Consider the following 23,852-nt stretch of genomic DNA (forward strand, 5'->3'; position numbering starts at 1 on the left):
AGAGTGGCAGAACAGGCTTATTGGAAAGCCTGGGAGGTGGACGGGTGCAAGCCGTGCTGCCTGCACGGCGGCATGCCTGTGGGGGAGAGGGAACAGCGGGGGAGGGGCTGGGGTCGAGCCTCTCTGGCAGGGAGCTCAGGGGCCGGGCAGGACAGTCCCACGGGACGGATGTGGCCCACGGCCCGTAGTTTGCCCACCTCTGTGCTAGGGGAAAAACTTAGACAACTGTGCATGCAGCATGCGCGCACACCTAATGGAATGGATATAAGCAACACATTTCGAAGAAGAACAGTTACAAGGTGAGTAACCATTTAATTGTTGGAGTTATTTTGTTACAATTGCAGGTACACATTTTTCAACTGCTGGTGTGATTTAAAAAAAAAATTCATGGTGTTTGTTGACACCGAAGACCTCAAATGAAGGACTAGAACTAAGTCTCTCTGCTGCTAAGGATTTCCACACACAGTGGAAGCTTGTGTGCTGAAAGAGTATTCACTGCACAGGTTTGAATGGCTGTAAATCAATGCAAATTAGTACCTCCCTGGGGCTCTTGTTATCCTTAAGCTACCTCTGTGCGATAATCCATGCAGGAGGTTGTGATGTCAAATAGCTCAAGCGAGGCTCAGTCTCTTTATTAAGCTCTCAACTAGTAAGACCTGACCTCACAAGTATCAAGTGCTAGTACAAACTTCTGGCACACACAAACATGTTTCACATGTCGTTCTCTGACCACGTACCTCTGGAGAAAGAAAGATGTAATTTCACTGTCTTATGACCTCCCACTCAGGATCTGCTTTCTTTCCCTGAAAAGAGGTGCATGTTAAATTGCTTCTACCCTGCAGAGGTTACCTGCATGGGAACCTCTCCCAAGGTATGGTCTAGAGTTGCTCTTGGGCTCTCTGATATTATTAGCTAAGACAAAAATAAAGGAGACTAAGCCTATTTCAAGGGAAGTATACATCATTTAGTAGTCTCCTGTGTGGTTCTGTTTTACAAAGATTTCAAGGATATTCAGACTAACTAAATCTTCCTCTCACCTTCCCACACACATACACATGCAAAGACGGTTCTTTATGGAAACTGAAACATTCTCTGTTGCTACCCCATCTCTACATGTTTGCTGTCCAGTATTTCATTTGTATATCTTGTAGGAAACTCACATCCACAGAAACAATCATCTGATTTTTGCTGGACGTCATTTTCCTAATGAAGTACAGTGGTGTATATTTTCCTTCTGACTGTATGCAGAACTAAATTTCTGTGGTTTACTTTAGTTTACTTTTAAAAAAATTATGAAGTATCAGAAAAAGGAAAAAGAAAAGGAGACCTTTACATTTGTATTAAAAATATATCTGAAAACCAGAGGCCAATCTGAAAAAGATGTAATTAATTATTTTAAGTGTCCTAAAGTCAAAAGGACTTGAAATATATATACAGTACAATTTGGGTTGAATTATAGCTTTGCCCTGGGCTTGAAACAAAGAAGAGAGGGTTGCAGTGCCCTTGGAGCAGGCTGGAAGGCAGATTGTGAGTCTAACTCCAGGGTTTCCTCTTGCTCCAAGTGGGAAGTACACTGTGCCAGATCTTCATGAATCATACTCCCCTGGAGTGCTGTTGCAACTACAGTGGCCAGCATGTTGATGCAATGAAGCCAAGGCTCCGCCAGTTTCTTCCCTCATGGACAGTTGAGGGAATAATGGCTCTTTCCTATGGCTACTACACAAAGTGTGGGCACACCAGACAGGAGTGTAATGGGTTGCTTTATGTTGCATTACTCTGCTGCACATCCACGAATGCTAGGCCACAATATGGCCCTCTGTCATAATACAGAAACTTCTTTTTGGCTTGACTGTGTTGGCATACAAGAGTTGACAATTATACATTTTTTTCATTACTTTTTGCCTTTGATTTCTGCTGTCTCAATCAACTTCTCCGGAACCTACTCTGCTCTATTTAATATCAGTTTCTTGTAGGCAGCTGGGTTGCTTATAAGATTTTTAAGAAAGGTTAATTCAGGCTCTTGAGTAAACATTTTTTAACAGAAAAAGAATTTTGAAAGCAGACCAGAGACCTGTAAGAAACTGTTTAAAAGGCAAGACAGACACAGGGTGGGGGAAGGTGTGTATATATAACAAAAAGGATATGACAAAAGTTTATGTACAGTCATTTTCACTTTTCACATCACCCTCATTCTGTTTGTTTGTTTTTCACAGATTACCAAGGGAAAGAAAAAAAAATTAAAGTAGAAAAATGTGAATGTAAAGCTAAACATTTAACAGGAAACTGGGAAGAAGGTGTAGTGTCTTTTAACAGATTATATTAAAATGTTTTAGATTTCAGATGAGTGGTGTCCCTTTAACATCATTGAAAGAAACCTAAACAGCTGACTGGGACATGTCTTTGGACAATCAGTGTCAAAGCCATGTTATATCTTTTATTTCAGATACTATCTGCAGTTTGTACATTGTGAAAGGTGCAGCTTTATTTTAAGTGTTCATATGCCTCAAAATAGCTTTGCTGTTTATGCAAAAGTAACATAGCTGGGGAATACTTTTTACACCTGTTGATCGACATCTGAAGAGTCCAGATAACAAACATCTATACTTAGCATCTTACTCTCCATCCAAAAATAAATACTTATGGCTCTACAGGGCTCTTAGCTTTAAAAAAAAGTATTTGTGCATAGTTGGTAGCATTAAGGTATCATGATTACTGGCTACAACATTCTTAAGCTAGTGGATAAAGGTTCTCACTTTTGAGTGAGACATAAGGGAAATATGTCAGGAACCCCTGACACCATAGAGAAAAAAGAATGTAGCCTTTGGATTGCTCTGGAGAGTGCCACTTACATTTTAAATATATCTATATTTAGTTCCCTCAGACTGGAGTTCGGCAGAGACTGCAGGACAGAACTCCAATTTTTTCCCCTCCCTGCTATCTTCTAATTTAGGGTCTTTAATTCAGTCTGAAGTTGAAACCCTTCTTTCAAACCTTTCCCATACCTGTTTCCTCTAGTTTACATTACTGTTAAGTCTTTGACATTGAGTGGTGATACAATTAGATAAGATCACCTGCCAGATTTGTTTATGTCACTTGCAGACTCAGACCTTCTCTCAAAATAGCATCATGTCATGATGCAATGCCACTGAACTCCCCCAAAATGGTTTGGCATGAACTCATGTGCTTCAACTTTCTTTCAACTTGACAACCTTCATATGTACTTACTTGTTAGTTTTTCCAATTTGACACTCAAGTATGTCTGGGCAGATAAGGAGAAGTGAGTTGCTGACCTGCTTTGAAATGCACCCTCCCACTTTTCTCTCTCCTCGCAAAGATGGAGGATTTTTGGCTGTAATGAAAATTTTTTGCTTTCTTTTCTCAGAGTACAAACCTGCAGATTTAGAAAGCTAATCTTTCCCCAGATTACACAGAAAAATAGAATCAATCATAGAAGTGTAGAGCGGAGGAGGTGTCAAAAGATCATATAATCCGTCCCCCAATACCGAGGCAGGATTTACTATACCTAGGCCATTTCTGACAGGTGTTTGTCTAACTTTCCACAACCAAATCTCTGTACAACTTTTCATGAGTAATGTACCCGAGTATTTGGTTTCTAATATCTAAACTATATTGTTAAATCTATTCACCTAAATTTGGGTTATTGCTGATTATGTGCTCTATGTATCATATGACTTTTAAAAACAAACTCTGTATTTGTGGATAATCGAAGCACTATATCCAGATGTACAGACATTCTTTTTCTGAACCTATGTATTATATACTTTTTTTAACATTAGCTTTAATAAAATTTTTTACTTAAACCATTTCTGACAGGTGTTTGTCTAACATGTTATTAAAAACCTCCAATTCCAGGGATTTCACAACTTCATTAGGTAACCTCTTCCAGGCCTTAACTATCATTAAAAAGATTTTCCTAATATTCAGGCACCCCAAATAAAATCCTCGGGACTTTAATCTCCACCATGCCTCAACAAATTGTAAATGTACTCTGCTGTACGGCTGCATATGCCATGCTTCTGATATTTCCTAGTTACTGGACGTGCATGTTGTGGCACCCTGGTACCCCAATATTCACCACTGTCATGTAATTAGGATATATTTTGTGCAAAGTATGCCTTGTGAGGTGGTATTCTAAAAGTCTTCATCTGCTAGACATTAATATCTCATTGGATTGTATGTGCTATCGCCAAATGTGAATTTATGAAGTTTGGGTATGTATTTGTTACTGAAATATGTTATGAGGTTGAAAACACCTACAAGCAGCCTTTCAGGTACAACAGGAAAGAGGCCAAACAGTGTTAATGGCTTATTGAGGAAATGCACACAAACACAAGGATTACCCCAGGAACTGTGTACAGTAGAAACCTCTCAGAGATAGCACTACACAATGGGAACTGTTTGACCCAGGTCACAGCAAAAGAGCTTTTCGGCAAGTGGGAAGAAGATATAAAAGGGGGAAAATGACATCATGTGGGTACCCCACTCCCCTACATTAACACACCTGGAAACACCTGAGGAATAAAGACTGAACAGGGGGAAAGTGACGGGCCTAGGTAAACAGAATTTCTAGCCTGTGTATGTAATATTAAGCTCAGTTTGTGATATTGTTTATTTACTACAGGGATCGGCAACCTTTGGCACACTGCCCATCAGGGAAATCCACTGGTGGGCTGGGATGGTTTGTTTACCTGCAGCGACTGCAGGTTCGGCTGATCACAGCTCCCACTGGCCGCGGTTCATCATTCCAGGCCAATGCGGGCTGCGGGAAGTGGCGTGGGCTGAGGGATATGCTGACTGCCGCTTCCTGCAGCCCCCATTGGCCTGGAACAGTGAACTGCGGCCAGCTGCAGCTGCGATCGGCTGAACCTGTGGACGCTGCAGGTAAACAAACTGTCCCAGCCTGCCAGCGGATTTCCCTGATTGGCCACGTGCCAAAAGTTGCCAATCCCTGATTTACTAGGTAATCTGCTTTGATCTGCAAAAGAAAAGGAGTACTTGTGGCGCCTTAGAGACTAACCAATTTATTAGAGCATAAGCTTTCGTGAGCTACAGCTCACTTCATCAGATGCATATCGTGGAAACTGCAGCAGACTTTATATATCTATAAAGACTTTATAGATATATAAAGTCTGCTGCAGTTTCCACGATATGCATCTGATGAAGTGAGCTGTAGCTCACGAAAGCTTATGCTCTAATAAATTGGTTAGTCTCTAAGGCGCCACAAGTACTCCTTTTCTTTTTGCGAATACAGACTAACACGGCTGTTACTCTGAAACCTGCTTTGATCTGTTTGCTGTCACTTATTATCACTTAAAATCTATCGTTTTGTAGTTAATAAATTTATTTTGTGTTTTAATCCAAACCAGTGTGTGTTTGACTAAGGTGTCCAGGGAAAATCTCAGCTTGGTTACCACAAGTGTGCATGGTCCTTTTCACTTTGAGGGAGAGGTGGACCGGGTGTTAAACCCATGTACTGGCCAGATTTGACCAGGGCAGGACGGTACTGCTCTGGGGTCCTAAACTGAGAGGATGGTGGTTAGAGAGTCTGCATGTGACTGCAGAGAGGTATGTCCCTACCTGTATGAATGCTGGTGAAAGTGGAAGCTTGGAGGGCTTTGCAACTTGTCACAGCAGCACAGTGTGAGAGGGAGCCCCGGGTGGTGGGTTACAGAGCTCAGTGATAACAGGTGGCACCCCGGGGGGAACCCGTTACACATACTTTCTTTCATTTCATACCAGAAAGGCAAAATACAAAATCTTGATTATATAGATTTATTTCTACTTTCAATTTTTATTAATAAAGAAATGAACATTACAAACAATGATTTTAAAACATAGATTACATTAAAGCTTCTCAGAATGATATGTATTCCTTGCGTTCTCGCTTTCAAAAGAAAATTTAAATTTACTTTACAGAATTTCATTAATGGAAATAAGTAATAATACATATAGTCTTCCTGGTGCTTTGGAAGCACTATTTTTGGTGTTTTAAAATTAATTAAAGATGCATCTTTATTTAAAAAGGCATATTGTGCATAGTTTGTATATACAGACTCTTGTTATATTTAATATGTGGTGACATGGACAAATTTTATAAACATATTTAAATTTTGAAATACACCTTTACCCCGATATAACGCGACCCGATATAACACAAATTCGGATATAACGCAGTAAAGCAGCACTCTGGGAGGGCGGGGCTGCGCGCTCCAGTGGGTCAAAGCAAGTTCGATATAATGCGGTTTCACCTATAACGCGGTAAGATTTTTTGGCTCCCGAGGACAGCGTTGTATCGGGGTAGAAGTGCAGTACATTAAAGAACCTTGAGAATTGTTGAAATACACAGGCATTAGGTTTCAGATTTCAAGATGCAACTTTATTGGGGTTTTAGTATGTGTTTAAAACATGCACACTATATTATTTTGATTCAGTGTTCTGCATGTTTTGAGATCTTATGGTAGAATGGGAAAAATATTTAGGGGTTTTCTGTACTCAGTTTTTCATGTCTCTGCTATGTTTGTATGCTTGATATGAAAGTTTTTAATTTCTTATAGCATAAGTTGTATTTAAATACAGTCATAAGCAATTTACTATGGTTTTGATACTTACTGTAAACACTAAGGCTCAGTTTTTCATATAGGTGTGCACCTAAGTGTGCATGGACTTGTACACATACCTATTGGAGGCACATAGTTCTTCAGATGCACATGTGCAGAGTTGTGTACCTACACATACCTATAAATGCACACAAGATACAGACTTGCCATGCACATTGGAAGATAGGTGTGACTAAAACTGGCATGAGCAAAAGTGCATACATATTTAGACATATGCCTGTTTGAAAATTTGGTCCTTAGTGAATTTCAGAAAATGCTCAGCTGTGAGTATTTTCTTTGGCATTCAGCAAGTACTTAGTGTAGGATCTTTCCGTGGCATATTTTAATTCTCAGTAATTATAAATGCTGCCAAAGTTTAAAGTTACCAAATCTAATTTCATTATGACCATACCTGCTCATTTCTGCTATTTGTGTGTGTGTTTGCCTTTTCATGTCTCCATCAGAATTTCATGGTAAGTGAAGCAAGTCACACTCTCATTGTAGTTTGCACTCAGCCGTTCACTGAAATAATATGGGACATTCATTCTACTCCACTATAAGCAAGCTTCACTGTGCTTGCTGTTCTATTTATATAAAATTAATATCAGTGTTGTATTACATTTGTTGCACCAGTAGGTGTAAATAAATAGACTCTCAAATATCAAAGTAAGGAAAGCAAAGCTTGTTTTTGTGGCATAGGGTAATGATAGTTGAATGATTTTATGGCTGACGCAGACATGGATAACTGCAGTTTGGTAGTATAGGTGTAAAATCCCTGATTTTTTAGTGGACTGACCTTTGAGGGATTGAGTTATAGAAGTGGCTGGTGCTCAAGCCATCTCGGAATCAGACTAATCGTTACTATATTTGTGCAAAAATTTAGTTTATGTTGAAACAAATTCTAAACAAAAATATATTGATTTCACAATTCTATGTACTGTATTTGCTATACAAGCACTCAACTGTTTAAAGTTATTTTTATCCAGTACAATATGTCATACAAAACTTTACTGCCTTATACTTCATTAAATTACACTGGCATATTCAAAGATAATTACTTTGCAAAATGTTACTGTTATATATGCTATTGCTGGCTAATGAGGCTTCTGCATCACTCCCACTCCAAAAGAAAATGTTTAAAAACTGCTACTTTGGATTAAGGCAGTAAGTTCAGTCAGTTGTATTGCTGCTCTAAGTTGTTAATGTCTTTTTGTGTGCATGCATGTGTGTCTGTTAGCATAGGACTAGCACTTCGGATAAATGGTAACTGCTTCATATCCGTCTGGTGGCCTCATGCGGGCTCGCGCATGAGTTTCACAGTATAATTGTCCCTCCACAAAGAAGTAGCCCTTTTGTTTGAGGTTGATATTGCAGTCAGAGCACACAAAGCATTCTGGGTGCCGGTACTTGTCACGTGCCTTCACCACTGTACCACTGTTTATGAAAATAAAGAAGAGAAAACTAAATTAGTAGAGGAGAATAAATTTAGAATAAAACAGAAATGCATGGCAACATGACATATAAAATAAATACTGTTTCTCTACTGTAGGGGGCTTGTTGGTAATGCCCGCGGAGTTATGTCATGTTCTTCCAAGTGCTAGGAAAATATTCTAAAGCTGGAAGTTGATTCTGAGCAGACCTTTTCCTGTGTAAATATAAAATGCCATCTGGAAGTCTCAGTACTCCACTGGAAGATCAGTACTTCAAAGACCACTGCCTCTTTCATCATCCGATGAAGTGAGCTGTAGCTCACGAAAGCTTATGCTCAAATAAATTTGTTAGTCTCTAAGGTGCCACAAGTACTCCTTTTCTTTTTGCGGATACAGACTAACACGGCTACTACTCTGAAACCTGCCCCTTTCAACTATCACATACAGTATAATGTACCCCAGCAGCAAGGGAGTGAAAAAAGGTTTAGAAAACAATTCCTCTGACTTAGCCTCCAAGACATGAGTTCAGGATTCTCTGTATCCCTGTTTGAAATTATTGACACCATTGAATTGGGAGTTGGGTACCTTACTCCATTAGGCAGCTTTGAGAATCCCAGCCTGAAACAGTACAGGCTATGCAGCTGCTCTTTTCAGTATCTGTGTTAATGATTGAGTGTGGCAAGAGGTACCAAGAAGCTTGAACTCAGGCCTCTGCAAGTGAAAAATAAGTTATATTTGAAAAGTGAGCTGAATGTCCTGAAAATGTTTAAGACATTATGTTAATGATTTTGGATGGTTTATTTTTTTTAAGCTTTTCAATGCACCTGCAATTTTTTTGATTTCTCTAAAATTACAAACAGAAAATTCCGTAGAAAATCGGCCTGTATTTTGTAATCCCTTTTGAAGATTTATGCTATAGCTATAACTTTATGAAAATTAAGAAAAAACAACTTACACAATGCCATTCCCACATTTGTCGCACAATGGCACTTTTTGTACACTTCCTGCACCCGAAGGCATATTTGTTACCGGTGCCCTCACACTCCTTGTACCAACGGGACGTCCATCTGAGAAACAGAATGTTCTCATTTATTTACAGTATAACACAGAAGCATCTGGCTATAACTAAATGCTTGCTTGAGTGTATCTACTTTATACTGATTTATAAGGAAGGCCCTGCTTGAATTGCAGGATGATTGTCAAAAAATTGCAGCTGAGTTCCAGACAAGCCATGAAAAACTGTGGAAAAGTAATAATGGACCTTATTATTTGTGGTAATAAAGTCCATTATTATTTTTCTGCGATTTTCCGTTGTCAGCTATCAGGCGCTGAAAGCGGCGGCCCCCTACTGTCAAAATTGTGATGGAAGCCTAATATTGCAGAATCTGCAATTTCTGAGATATCGCAAGTTAAGTAGGATCTTATTTATAAGCTTTTCCTTTCATTAAGTAAAGTTAGAGTTTCTCTATACAAGGACCTTTACAATAACCTTTTTTTAATTTTGAGGGGCCAAATCTTGCATCATCAAAGTTAGTGGGAATATTGCTATTAACTTCAGTGGGAGTAGGATTGGCCCTGAGTGTTGTTCTGCATTAAAGTCAGCTAATGAAAAGATTACTTGTCATTAAGGCTACGATTTAGTCATGGGTATTTTTAGTAAAAGTCATGGACAGGTCACGGGCAATAGTGACTTTTACTAAAAATACCCTTAACTAAATCTTACCTGGGGGGAGGGGCAGCCCAAGGCCCCGCTGCCACCGCTCTGGGCAGGGAGTGACCTGGTGCCCCGCTGCCACCGCTCTGGGCAGGGAGTGACCTGGTGCCCCGCTGCCACTGCTCCGGGCAGGGGGCATCCGGGGCCCTGCTGCTGCGACTCTGGACATGGGGTAGCCCGTGGCCCTGCTGCCGCGGTTCTAGGCCGGGGCGGCCTGGGGCACTGCTGCTGTTCCTGGGCCACTGCTCCAGGACAGCACCCAGGACCAGTTGCCTGGGGACCCTGGGCCCAGACCAGCTGCTCGCGTGGCCCTGGGGTCAGCCGCACCAGCCGCTGCAGCTGGGGAAGTCATGGAGGTCCCGGAAAGTCACGGAATCCGTGATCTCCACCTCCACTCTGGGTGGTCCGGGGCCCTGCTGCCACTGCTTTGGGCTGGGGGGCGGCCCGGGGCCCATGAAAGACTCGCAGCCTTACTTGTTGTTTATAGAGTTAACCTTCAGATTCATTCTGAACGATTGATAACACAATATGAATAAAAAGTCATATCAAAATTTAAACAAAAATCTATTATGACATTATACGTCTTTTCTTGTAAACTGTTAAATTTAGATTAATTTTGTTTAAATTCTGCTTTTTATATTTAGTACAGGTATAATAAAACTGTCAGAATTTCATAATGCTCTTTTCCTATCTGCTTTATTGTTAAAAACTCATCAATTATAGTATTTTTGATAGAGTATAATTATGGGAGAATGCAAGTGCAAACGGTATTCTCTTCAACCAATTTTCTAGCATCATTTTGTTTTTTATTTAGAAGTGTGTGTGAGAGAAGAAACTTAATTGAGGAAAGAGTTTAAAATTCTTCCCACTTCTTTTCCTGGTTTAGAAAGAGATGGACAATTTTCTTTTCCTGTTTCAGTGGTATTTTTATCTCACCCCAAAACTTTTCTCATGCAACATTTTTATCATTCAGTCAAAACATTTTTGCACGTTATCAGTCTTAAAAAACCTGACAAGAGATTCTGAAAAATGTGGTTGATAAATGGAAGTCTTAAGACTAGTTAATTGTCATAGCACATGTTAAATATTTAATAAAAGGGGTAAAGTAGCAAAATGTGAAATTGAATTTTATAGCTCTAATCCTTGTATATCTTCTTTTCAGGTTTTCCCCTTTCAACACATGTAAAAAATAAAGAGTGCTGTGAACAGATATATACAGTAAATTGCTGCTAACCAGAATCCTCGGAGACTAAATCCTGGAGCACCTTAAATGAGCCAGATTGACGTGGTTGACTGGGCCCTTCCGGATTGTCATGCAGCATCCTGTACACATCAGATTGAGGTACAGAGGTTGGTACTGGTTCACTGCAACATGAACAAGGGATGAGCAGGTAAAGAGAGTTAACCAATATAACTTTAAAGCAGTAGAGCTACTGGACATGAGTATGATTCAATAAACAAAGTTATGATAAAAATCAGTTTACAGAATCATTGAATAGACCTTTCCCCCCTGACTAGATTGGCATGCTTTGTACAGTGGTGAAGTTCTGATATATCTTTCTTAATTTAAATACATATTCCTGTTATTGCTGCACAGTATTCTCATAAGCAAAGTTCTCATTTTACAAATAAATATCAAAGTTTAATTCAAGCTCAGAAAAGTGACTTTTAAAAGGGCACCTTCTGATTAATCAACATATCCAAAGACTGTGTCTTTGAGTCCGATTTCTGCACTTTACTGATAAATCCAGTTTTAGTACTATTAGCCCAGTAGAGCAAATACAATCAGGGGAGAGTAACCTGGATTTCATATAAGTGCTAATTATTATTCATAATATTTATTATTTACTATTCTGTTCTGCCTCATGCCTCAGCTACATTTAGAATGCAAAATCTTTATTACTGCTGATGCTGAAAAGTCAGAACTTAGCTTGATTTTCAGATCCTAGGTTGAGTTTATGGGACTGGCAGTTAGAAAAGTCATCTCTTGATTTATAAATTTAAAAAATTATATGTAGAAGTCTAGCTAGAGAATAAATATGACACCCCGGGAAGTTATTTTTACAGTAACTTTTCTGGCTATAGCTGCATTGGAAATGGACCCTTACTTGTCTTTACCCTCAAAACAGCTGCAGCCAAGTCACCAGTTGCTCTTTGACCTAATTTTCAGAATACCATTTTCAGGTCAAATAGCTTCAAGTGTAGTATTAAAACATGATATCACTCACACTATTAAGAAAGGTTTGCAGAAATCTGAACAACCCAAACTTTCTGCAGGGCATCATCAGCCAATCACTAGTTAATATATTAATTGTTAAGATAATAGTCATTGTGATTTACTTAACTTACATTCATAGGAAAAGACAATGAAACAAATGTTCCAGAGGCAAATGTTTAAAAGCCAAGCTTTATTAAATGGAAAATCTGTTGTTGTTTTTTTAAATTAAATAAAATTGTTGTGTTGCTTACTTTTTGTAGTGGCTGCCTTAACAAAATAAACACACAGGGAGAAAATCAGACTCCATTAAAGTCAATGGCAAAATTCCCACTGACTTTAGTAGGGACAGGATTTTATCCCTAATATTTCATATTAGCTGTCTTATATTAAGAATTATTTCTAACAAGATATGCAGGTACGGTGAAGAACAGACACTGTGGATGCATTGTGAAAATTAGGCTGAAGACAAAGGGGTTTCAACTTTTTGAGTATTGGGGAACTAAGTAGAAGCAGTATCATATACTTTAATGAAGCATATTACTGTATTTATACAGAGATAAATGTTAATTTTAAGTCTCTCATTATGAGCTTGCTCCTACTCTCAATCTTATGGTAAAACTCCCATTGCTTGCAAGGGGGTTGGATTGGGTTTTGTGTCTGTCTATCTGTCTGGAGTTTGAGAGTAAGGTTTAGAATATGAAATGGATTAGAAGTAGACTCAGTGACTGGTCAAAAATCTTTTGTTCTATGTTTGTATGTTGGATGCCATGAATGTCTATAATCCTAATTTGTGGTCAAGCTGGGAGGTCATACTCAGTGGGGGCCTGGAGAGGTCTGTCCCAGGTCTGGTACTAGTTAATGTTTGATAATCAGAGTATGCTTATGAAATTTATGGATGACACCAAGCTGAGTGGGGTTGCAAACACTTTGAAGGACGGGATTAGAATTCAAAATGCCCTTGACAAATTGGAGAGTTGATCTGAAATCAACAAGCTGGAATTCAATAAAGGCAAAGGCAAAATCATATGTACAAACACAAAATGGGGAATAACTGGCTAGGCAGCAGTACTGCAGGAAAGGATCTGGGGCTCACAGATTGAATATGAATCAATAATGGGATGCAGTTGCAAAAACGTCAAGTATCATTCTGAAGTGTATTAAGATGAGTGTCATATGTAAGACACAGGAGGTAATTATTCTACTCTGCTTGGCACTGGTGAGGCCTCAACTGGAGTATTGTGTCTAGTTTTGGGTGCCACACTTGAAGAAAGATGTGGACAAATTGGATAGAATCCAGAGGAGAGTAACAAAAATTATAAAAAGTTTAGAAAACCTGACTTGAGGAAAGTTAAAAATAACTGGGCATGTTTAGTCTTGAGAAAAGAAGACTGAGGGGGGGACCTGTTAACAGTCTTCCAGTATGTTAAGGGCTGGTATAAAGAGGACTGTGATAAATTGACCTTCATGTCCACTGATGGGCTTAATCTATAGCAAGGAAGATTTAGGTTAGATATTAGGACAAACTTTGACTAAAAGATAGTTAAGTATTGAAATAGGTTACCAACAGAGGTTGTAGAATCCGTGTTGTAGTTTTTAAGAACAGGTTAAATAAACATCTGTCAGGGATGATCTAGGTGTACTTGGCCTTCCTCAGGATGGGGGGGGGGGGCGTGGAGTAGATGCCCTCTTGAGGTCCTTTCCAGCTCTATATTTCTGTGATTCCCCAACCAGATTTCTCTGAGCTATTTTTAAAATAGTAAACTAAATATCTTTCCTCCTCAGCATAGTACTTTTTACTCTTGGTGAAAATACTGTAGATAAGACATATGCATTGTTATTAAATTTACTTTGGAGAACAAAGACTGCAGCAAGTAACAGGAAAAACTTTTCATTTAAGTTTAAAAAAAATCAGCATTTTTTTTATTCCTACTAATGGTTGATTTTTAACTTTTTACCCAGATTTACTTATTTTTAACATGTTCCCAAGAAAAATCATAAGTAATGGTTGTAGAATTACTTGCCACACACACAAATTACTTACCAGACACTAGACTTTAAGATACCTTTTCCAAGTTCACGCATAGGGAAAAGTAACCCCCAACAGTTGAGACATTTCAGGGCTCTGTGCAGGGTCAGTTCCCAAACTGGGGATGCCTTTGCCAACTATTAAACCTGAATCCTTAGACTTAATCCAGGATTTCACAGGGGGAGAAAGCAAGTTTGCTTTTTAAAAAAATGTTATTGATGATGGATAACCAGGCAGTAGGGCAGTGGTGGGCAACCTGCAGCCCGCGCCGCTTCCTGCAACTCCCATTGGTCAGGAATGGCGAACCACGGCATGCCTGTGGAAGGTCAATATAAACACTGTCTTGCGGCCTGCCAGTGGATTACTCTGGCGGGCTGCAGGTTGCTCATCACTGCAGTAGGGCAACACTGTTACTCCACAAAGCTCTTATAGAATGGAATTTTGTTTCCATCAGATCATCAGGAACTTGGTGTATTTGCTTTTGGATAAGTATGATTTTTGTAGTTAGTAAAGGCCCAATCCTGCAATGTGTGGAATGACCTGAACTCCCATTCAAGTCCGTGATGGAGCCTTCGGATTGAAAATATTTGTAATAGTTTAAATGTGGATACTACATATATTGTAAACGATTTAACTTAAAATACTGTTAGTAAAAACACAGTAAAAAGAAGGTAAGTTGTTAGAGTGTAAAATGAAGGAGAAAGCAATGTAAATGACAAATTATTAATGAGAGAGCTGCTGTACCTTGAAAAAGAGACACAATTAATTGTTTCCCATATGAAATATTACAAGCTTGACTGGAAGTTAGTTTTGAAGTCTGCTTTTTACCACTCTGGAGTCATTCCCTGGTTGTCTGTAAGAGTTTTTACTATACTACTACTCTGTATAAAATTCTTAACTAACCATTCCCCAGACATGAAAGAACATTGTAGTAGTGCTGCACTCAAATAGGAGGAGGAGTGCTTATGACATGTACAGAGATTTGCTAATGAACCCAGGAAGGAGTGTATTCTGGTCCTTCTTGGCCAAAGGTTAGGGGTCTGGAATGAGTTTTCTTGGATTGGGGTTAAGAGTGAAAAAAATTGAAGAATATCTGCAAGACTTTCTGGGCATGAAGGACTGCAACAGAGTGTAAAATGTCTTGTACTGACTGCTTTAATTTTTCTTTCTTCAGATGATAGGGCTAGGTATCATAGGACCCAGTCCTGCAAAGAATTATGCAAGTGCTGAGCTTTAAGGACTTAAATAGTCCAATTGAACTCAGTGTGACTTTGTTAGTGCTTAAAATTAGCTGTTGTGTGTAAGTCTTTTCAGGATTGAGGCGCTGGTCAGTAGTGGATCAAGAGTCCATTTTAAAGAGTAGCTACAGTTATCAGCTGCAAATAGAGAGATTCTTTTTAAAATGAGTCTGACCTGTAACACTTGTCTTTTGTATGTTCTGACAGACATCTGTAACAATCTGCATTAGAAAAAGATTTTTAATACATAAATAGTACAGCTGTCTATTAATTGCAATTAATGCCTGCAATTAACTGAAAGCAAAATTGATGTGTTCATTTTTTTTTAACGTGTTAATTGCATACCTGTGAGCGGGGTGGGAGGCATCGACCCGCGGGAGAAGGGGCTGAAGCCCCAGCCCGCAGCTCAGGAGGAGGCATTGTGGGGTTGAAGCCCTAGCCTACAGCTCTGGAGGTGGAGCAGGGGCTGGAGCAGCCCCAGCCTGCAGCTTCCTGGGTGGAGGAGGGGGGGGCTGGAGCCCTGCACCCCAAACCCTGAGAGCGACTGAAGCCCTGAGTCCCAAGAGTGGGTGAAGCCCCAAGCCCCATGCTCCAAGAGGGGTTGAAGCCCTGTAGCTCCCAGACCTGACCCTATATTTGAAAATATAGAAAATCCCCAAAATATTTAAATAATGGTATTCTAATATTGCTGAACAGTGTGATTAAAATGGCGATTAATCATGATTAATTTTTTAATCTCATGATTAATCACAATTAATTTTTTTAATTGCTTGACAGCCCTAATTAATAGTATTTTAATATAAGCTTCAAAATCTTTAGTTGCTGTTTAGATACCTTTTAAAATTTAATGTAGAAACAGTATGGAAATTGATAATGTTAATGCTTTAGCAAATATATTCAGTGCACATGCTGGCTCTGATTACCTCATTGAGGGATTTTCCCCAAGAGCTGTAGAAACTTGGCCCTGCAGTGTTTCCATTATATTGTCATCTGAGTACATCTGCAGAGGTGTATTAAACTGAGCATGTACAATCTTGACACCAGGAAGTTCCATTTCCAAGGGAATGTTAGGGGCCATCTTAGATGCAGCTTTCAAATCAGTAGGGCAAATAGTACTGAGAGTACTAACAGAAGAGGGGGTACTACGTCCACTGCCACCATCAATACCGGAAGGAGTACTGCCTCCACTGTGTTAATAGCCAGTTTACAGAAAGGTGTGCAACACATACCCAAAATAAAGACAAAATAAACAAGTGTAGAGATGTTAACATGACTGTAAAGAAAGAGATGAAATCTATCAAATATAGAAAAGCAAAAGTATGTTTAATCTAGTCAACTTTACTTCCTTAATTCCCTCCCCCCCCCAACAACAACTACAAACAAAACCCAAGACCAAGCAATTAAAAACTCTGAATCTGTGAAAGCCTGGTTTATAAATATATTTTTCCCTGTCACTGACAGTAAACATAACCTTCTGAAAGTTCAGAGTACTTGGAAAATAATATTACTTTGTACTTTTAACATTGTGCCTTTTTCAGAGGATTAATGAAGCCTCATCAGACCCCTCTGAACTAGGTAAGCATTATTCCAGCCTCACAATGGGAAGTGGAGGCATTGAGAGGTTAAGTGACTTGCCCAAGATCACACAGTCAATGATAGAGCCAGGAATTAGAACCCAAACTCTTCATTCCAGTCTGTGACCTAAATGCTACATTACATTTTCTCACTTGAAAGGGTTTTCTATAAAGAAAACATAAAATAACACGTGACCTTTTAAGATTTTCCTTAATACTACACTGAAGTATTTATTACACCTTTAAAGTTATTTCAACAATAAATTTATTACATATTTTTTCCATATATTTTGTTGAAAATTTCAAAAAAAGTTAAAAATGTTAAAAAATAACTGGACATACTTTTGCCATTCTAAATTATAACAATTCCAAGCAGAATGTAAAATGGCCCTTCACAAAAACAGAATAGATTCTCAAATGATATGAAATGAAACTTGGTCACTGTTACTTTTGAATTTGACCTTATTTTTGATTTAGAATGAAAATAGGATGTTGGCTACAACTCCAGTTTTAGAAAAGCTGTAAAGCCGCTGGACATTAATATGGGCAAATCCTCTGGAAAATCATTAGCAGAGTAACGTAGTGAATATTACATCAAAATGTTTCTTTTCAGTGTCACTGGTTTTACTATTCTTCCCATAGCACTTAGGGCCCTGTTCAGCCCTAATTTGACTCAGAGGGTTTCTTTTTCGAGGGGGCAATTTTTCCAGGAACAATGCATAACCCAGGCCTTCCACAGTCATCTGAGACCACTTCCTTATCACGGGCACAGTCACATATATGTGGTAATCAAACTCTTGGGAAGGATTGTGATTCAATCTGCTTCCTTCGACCTACATGTTTGTGTACTGATAGGTTATTTTCTGGCTGACTCCTGAATAAATCAGGGAGAATTTTATATTGCTCTCAGTTTGGAGATACAATGCAGTGCCTGCCTGACAGCCACATTTCAGAACTCTGCAATGGAGAGGAAGAGGGACCACAATAACCCAAAATTAATGCTCCCTTTAGTTCTTAAGTGGAATTTGTACAGGACCACATTCTGAAAGTTTAAAGAGAGAAACATTCCTTACCATCAAAGGAAAATTAATTCCAAAAAAGACAGGCAAGTTCCCAAGTAAGTATGCTGTCCCAGCATGCCCCAGCCAAAAGCCCATAGAAGGGACCAGTCACAGATACACAAGTCAGTGCTTAGAAAAATCAGGGTCACACGTTAGAAGATTTGGATCCTGTGGCAGTGCAAGACTTGTTAATGATGAGTTTAAAAAAATGGAATACATTGAGAGAAGGCCAAAAGAAGCATAGCTATTGCTACCAGCAACAAGGAGAGGCAATGCTAAGTTAGTGTAAAGATTTCATACCTCTGTTAATTAGTTTTGTCAGCATGAAGTCTATAATTGTGCCTAAAATTTCATTTATTGGCCAAATCCTACAGTTCACACTTGGTCCTTATTTTGGCAGAAATCCTATTGAGAGAGGACTGTAGGAGTTGGCCTTATATCCTGAAGAGAGATTTACAACTGAGATGGTGTTATTACTGTATTTACTAAAGGATAATATGAATGTAACCTGTTTTGGGTTGTAATCCGCAACAGTTGCTTTAGGAATTTCCAACATAATAAATTAAAATTTCTCTTTTGGCACACGTGACTTTAGGTACCAAATAAGCAGAATTTGCTTAATGTATATGTTCAGTCCAGAGGGTAAAAAACTAACTGGCAACCACTGCTGTTGCGACTGCTTTGCAATTGCAGAGCACCATTCATCTGAGGCTAATAAATAATACTTGCAATTTGAAGTATACAGAACTTTCCATTGTTAAAGCACTTTACAAATATTAACTAATGAAGACCACAAAGCCTGATCACTTTCTTATCAGATTAATTTTTGCATCTAATTTCCCATCTGCAATCCTGAAAAATGGTCATTTGTTTAAATATGTTCACTGAAAATGACAAGTATCTTTTACAAAGCATTGCTTGATTTAAAAAATGAATTTTCAGAACATACATTATGAAACAATCCTAAATATTCAAGATTATATAGAATGAGAGTGCTTACTATAAGAATAAATAGAAAAATATATGACCTCTTATAGACAGTCCAAACATTCAACTAAATGAGAAAAAGGTGATATTAATATAGTTGAACCTTGTAAATTCTCACTGTGATGGTCTACAAGTCCAAACATTGTCACAAAAAACAGTTTCACGCCACTTCTCTGCAAAGATTTAATAATGGTGTGCTATAGTGGGGTCACACGTAGATTGTGACCTGTCCTTTGTGCCAACACAAGGAAGTAAGGGGGCATAAGGTACACTCTGACTCCTCTGTGCCTGTGCTCTATACTGGCAGTTCTTGTGCATGGGAGGAGCAGGCCACATAGAGTAGAGCTACTGCATCCCCACTTCCTGCAGGTGAGTAGGAAGGGGTGGAGTGGACAGGGAATGGGTGGACTGTAGACTGCAGTTAAGCTGGCACATTGGGAAGCATACACTACAACAGATCTAGACCTAGTGCAGTTTACTTCTTCTCAAGAGTTGTAGGGAGACTGAGGGAGAGAGAGAGAGACTCCCTGTGCCAAAATCTCCCGTCTAGGGCACCCCAGAGGGCAGTGCAACAATGTGCTGTGCCTTGCAATGCACTAGATCATAATCTGATGACCTATCCCTAAAACACTAAACTTTTCATGGTATGGATCTTGTCGTTTGTATGTGTCTGTGAGATGTGTAACAGCTGTAGAAATAATAACTAAGAATATACATAATTAAAACTAAACTTCATTTGTCAAAACAGATGAACAACACCCTTAATCTTTTTTATTGTACCGGTTCACTAACTGGACAGTTCACAAAATTTGATAATCTGCCTGTGTCTGGCCATCATGAATAGGATGTCAATGAGGTTCATGCCAACTGCTTTGACTTCTCAGACTGCTGTATCAGACTTGAGTTGCTGGAATTATGACACAAATATTTTTTTACTTTGAAAATAAAGTACAGAACTGAGTGCAAGTGGAGTGCCCCAGGGGTTGGTCCTGGGGCCGGTTTTGTTCAATATCTTCATAAATGATCTGGAGGATGGTGTGGATTGCACTCTCAGCAAATTTGCGGATGATACTAAACTGGGAGGAGTGGTTGATACGCTGGAGGGCAGGGATAGGATACAGAGGGACCTAGACAAATTGGAGGATTGGGCCAAAAGAAATCTGATGAGGTTCAATAAGGATAAGTGCAGGGTCCTGCACTTAGGACTGAAGAACCCAATGCACAGCTACAGACTAGGGACCGAATGGCTAGGCAGCAGTTCTGCGGAAAAGGACCTAGGGGTGACAGTGGACGAGAAGCTGGATATGAGTCAGCAGTGTGCCCTTGTTGCCAAGAAGGCCAATGGCATTTTGGGATGTATAAGTAGGGGCATAGCGAGCAGATCGAGGGACGTGATCATTCCCCTCTATTCGACATTGGTGAGGCCTCATCTGGAGTACTGTGTCCCACACTACAAGAAGGATATGGATAAATTGGAGAGAGTCCAGCGAAGGGCAACAAAAATGATTAGGGGTCTGGAACACATGACTTATGGGGAGAGGCTGAGGAAACTGGGATTGTTTAGTCTGCAGAAGAGAAGAATGAGAGGGGATTTGATAGCGGCTTTCAACTACCTGAGAGGTGATTCCAGAGAGGATGGTTCTAGACTATTCTCAGTGGTAGAAGAGGACAGGACAAGGAGTAATGGTCTCAAGTTGCAGTGGGGGAGGTTTAGGTTGGATATTAGGAAAAACTTCTTCACTAGGAGGGTGGTGAAACACTGGAATGCGTTACCTAGTGAGGTGGTAGAATCTCCTTCCTTAGAAGTTTTTAAGGTCAGGCTTGACAAAGCCCTGGCTGGGATGATTTAATTGGGGATTGGTCCTGCTTTGAGCAGGGGGTTGGACTAGATGACCTCCTGAGGTCCCTTCCAACCCTGATATTCTATGATTCTATGAAGCCACTGGTGGTAACAAAACCCCTGTACTGGAAGGCAGTGTCCATAGAAATTTGCTCAAGCCTGTGAGGCCTCCTAGCCTATGTAGCCACAGAGGCTGCCTTTGATTCTAGAAGGATACTTTTCCTTCTGTTGTGATCAAGTAATATTGTTTCAGGCATTATAACGCACAATTATGAGAGAGAGAGAGAGAGGTTAGATTTAAAAAATGGAGCTCATGTGCAAAAGCTCTTCCCTTTCTGATAGTTTTACAACTCTGTGGTGCTCAGATTTTTCTTTTATTTAGTTCCTCTGCAGATTGCATTGTGAATAGGTCAGCCTGCTGTAGAGTGATTAAGTGTGGCCTTTACAATCTACATGGTTCAGAGGATCCTGATATGACAGGTTGGATAAAATTCTTAATTAGCAAGTTTACAAGTGATACATACGTATAGTGGGACTAGAGAATTTCACAGCTCCATAAACTTGTCAAGATCAGATTCTGATCTCAATTGCACTGATGTAAATGTGGACTAGGTGCACTGAGTTGAAGAACCTTCACTGGAGTTATTCCAGACTCTCACCAGTGTCACTGACCTTAGAATCTGGACCCTCTTCCTTTAGGAAATGGAAGCCTGAGCTCTGCAAAGCATGCATTTTATTTTTTAAAAGCTTTAAAATAAGCTTTAATCGCATAAAATAATTTTGAGTGCATTAATATCACATTTTCATATGAATTGTGAGTATGCATTAAAAAACCCATGCATCCAACACATCATACAGTTAGAGTTTATAACCTGCTTCGGCCTGAGACTATGAAAGGTTTGGGACGAATATTATGCTTGTGTTCAAAGTAGTTCGTATCCTGTAAAAAAAAAAAAGGATTAAAATAACTTCCCTCAGTTGATGAATATTTATTATTGGGTAAAATTAGCGTATACAAAAGTTACAAATTGTTAAGAACCAACTACTTTTATGTTGCATACTAGTGGTATTAAAACACACTTGCTGTTATAGTCAGAAACACAGAAGAGTACAAGGTAGTGTAAGAGGGAAGGATGGTGTGTCGTATCGCAGCCAAACCCAGTGAAGGGGAATTTTTAACTATCTGCATTATCGCTACTTTTATAGCTGAATGTTCACTCCTGGATGTTAAAAGGAAATTGCTTCATTTATTACCAGTTTTGAAAAATATGACAGAAGTTTAGAATGTCAAAAAAGAAAAATAAAACAACAAGAGCTGGACTTTTGAATGGACAACAAAACAGAGAGTGGTATTTCCACAAGAGACCATGTAATGTAAGTAAACACCAATACTTACTTTTGAGGTGAACTAGGAATTAGACCCCTCAGTTGTCCCTGAAGAGCGTCTTGAATATTGCCAGATGAATACAGCCCAATTGGAGAATTATAGGAGGAACTCACTACCTGTCTTTTGTCATCAATGTTTGCTGCTGCAACAAAAGGCTGGGCCCTTCTGTTATGAGCTGTACCAATAGGCTTGAATTCCTGTACGTAATAGGCAGACAAAATACACAAAGCTACAGTGCACACTGAAGCTAATAACAAGCAAAACTGACAACACTGGAATTTATTAATCTCATCTTTCTTTCTCCACTGGAACTTAAAGGCTTGATTAAGTAAACACATAGGTTATACAGACATTCTGTTTATCCATTAAACTTTCATGCGCGTGTAAGCCATGTACATTCAAATGTTATTTGTGTGCCTTGTGAAGACAAATAGAATGAGTGGTATGTTTGCAAATATACATAAAAATTTCAATAATTTTGTAATTGGTATAAGGGTTGCATGTAATCATATACACTTTAAAAGTATTTTTTTCTTTTTTCACTGTTTGCTTTATGAATTTTGTCTATAGTCAGTTTAATTGTTTACCTTAATTGTTAGCTAGTCCCTGTCCTCTGTTTTTTGTGTGGGTTTGTTACACAGCAATAGGGGAGAGAAACACATTTTAAAATAGGGAAATGAGATTTTAAAGCCAAAAAATTTGGCAGGGGAGCATTGGTGAAGGCACAGCTCCTGAAATTATTTTTAACTGAAATAGACTTGATTTCATTCCTAGGGAAGAGGTCAATGTGAGAGCTTCTATTAGCCCTTAAAAAAGAAAAATCATAGCTACATAGGGTGCCTACCAGAAGATGCAAACAGGAAAAAGCAGTTCTATTAAAAGAGAAAGTTAAGAAATAATGAACTGAAGAAAACTACAAGAACAGCACATAGGTAAATCACCGCAGAGAAGTTCATTTGCAGTTTTGTGTTGCTGTACATTGTGAAGGGGATGCAATGTAACAGTATATTAGTACTTAGATATTATCTTTTACTGTCGTTGAGGATCATTTCTAACTTATGTAATGTATTTGATTCACAATATTGGAAATTGATTCAATTCCATCATATACATTTAGGTCACAATAAGCAAATATTAAAAAACCCTAACAATGGTCATTTCATCTCATTTTTAATTGTTGTTGACAAATGAAGACATGTGACATCATAATAGCATCTTCACAATGTTACAATGGTCAAAAGTATATTTGCATTGTTGCAATTAGTTAGACTTAAATTCCCTTTTCTAGGAAAATCATAATGTGCACAAAATGTCAACGACAAAACATACAGCAGTCAAAACAGTCCAGCTCTTGTGTTTATTATACTTAAAACTAGGAAAGTTGTTCCTTTACACCAGAAATTTAGTAAGATCCAAGAGCATTCAAAGTCAAAACAGGAATAAGAAGGAATTACAATATTTAATTATGTTGTTATAGCTAACAGATGACCTTCTAATCAGTACAGGGCTAAGTCATTTTCATGACTATGTTCATGTCAGAAACAGAGGGAAGGTGGCTCAAGCAGTTTACATGTATCAACAGTGTACATGGAATGAGTTCAGGACTGGGGCCACATATTAATTAATAATGATATATTATTATTCATGTTGTATACTTTAATAAAAAGTTTGTTTATGTTTTGGAGGTGTCCTCACACCGAAAGACCTTTAGTTTAACTCATAGCACAATGTTGGGAGATATAAATTGGTGTTAAATGAAG

General features: G+C 38.8%; 1 protein-coding gene across 4 annotated transcripts in view; it reads right to left on the reverse strand.

Annotated features, from left to right (window-relative positions):
• Positions 1-5,884: 5,884 nt before the first annotated feature.
• The window catches only part of PDLIM3 (PDZ and LIM domain 3), a 41,532-nt gene continuing 23,564 nt past the window's right edge, over positions 5,885-23,852 (reverse strand). The window contains exons 4-8 of one of the 4 annotated variants that reach the window (XM_084627089.1): positions 21,578-21,645; positions 16,167-16,421; positions 10,996-11,126; positions 9,003-9,114; positions 5,885-8,051 (exon numbers count right to left, since the gene is read on the reverse strand). In XM_084627089.1, the coding sequence (XP_084483215.1) occupies positions 7,862-8,051; positions 9,003-9,114; positions 10,996-11,126; positions 16,167-16,421; positions 21,578-21,645 (756 nt within the window). In that variant the 3' untranslated portion in view covers positions 5,885-7,861. Of the gene's footprint in view, positions 8,052-9,002; positions 9,115-10,995; positions 11,127-16,166; positions 16,431-21,577; positions 21,646-22,101; positions 22,290-23,852 lie in introns of all 4 variants that reach the window. The other 3 variants (XM_084627088.1, XM_084627091.1, XM_084627090.1) reach the window with 3 other exon arrangements.

Source organism: Lepidochelys olivacea, assembly GCF_965140295.1.
Source record: "Lepidochelys olivacea isolate rLepOli2 genome assembly, chromosome: 4".
NCBI classification, from domain to species: Eukaryota; Metazoa; Chordata; order Testudines; family Cheloniidae; genus Lepidochelys; species Lepidochelys olivacea.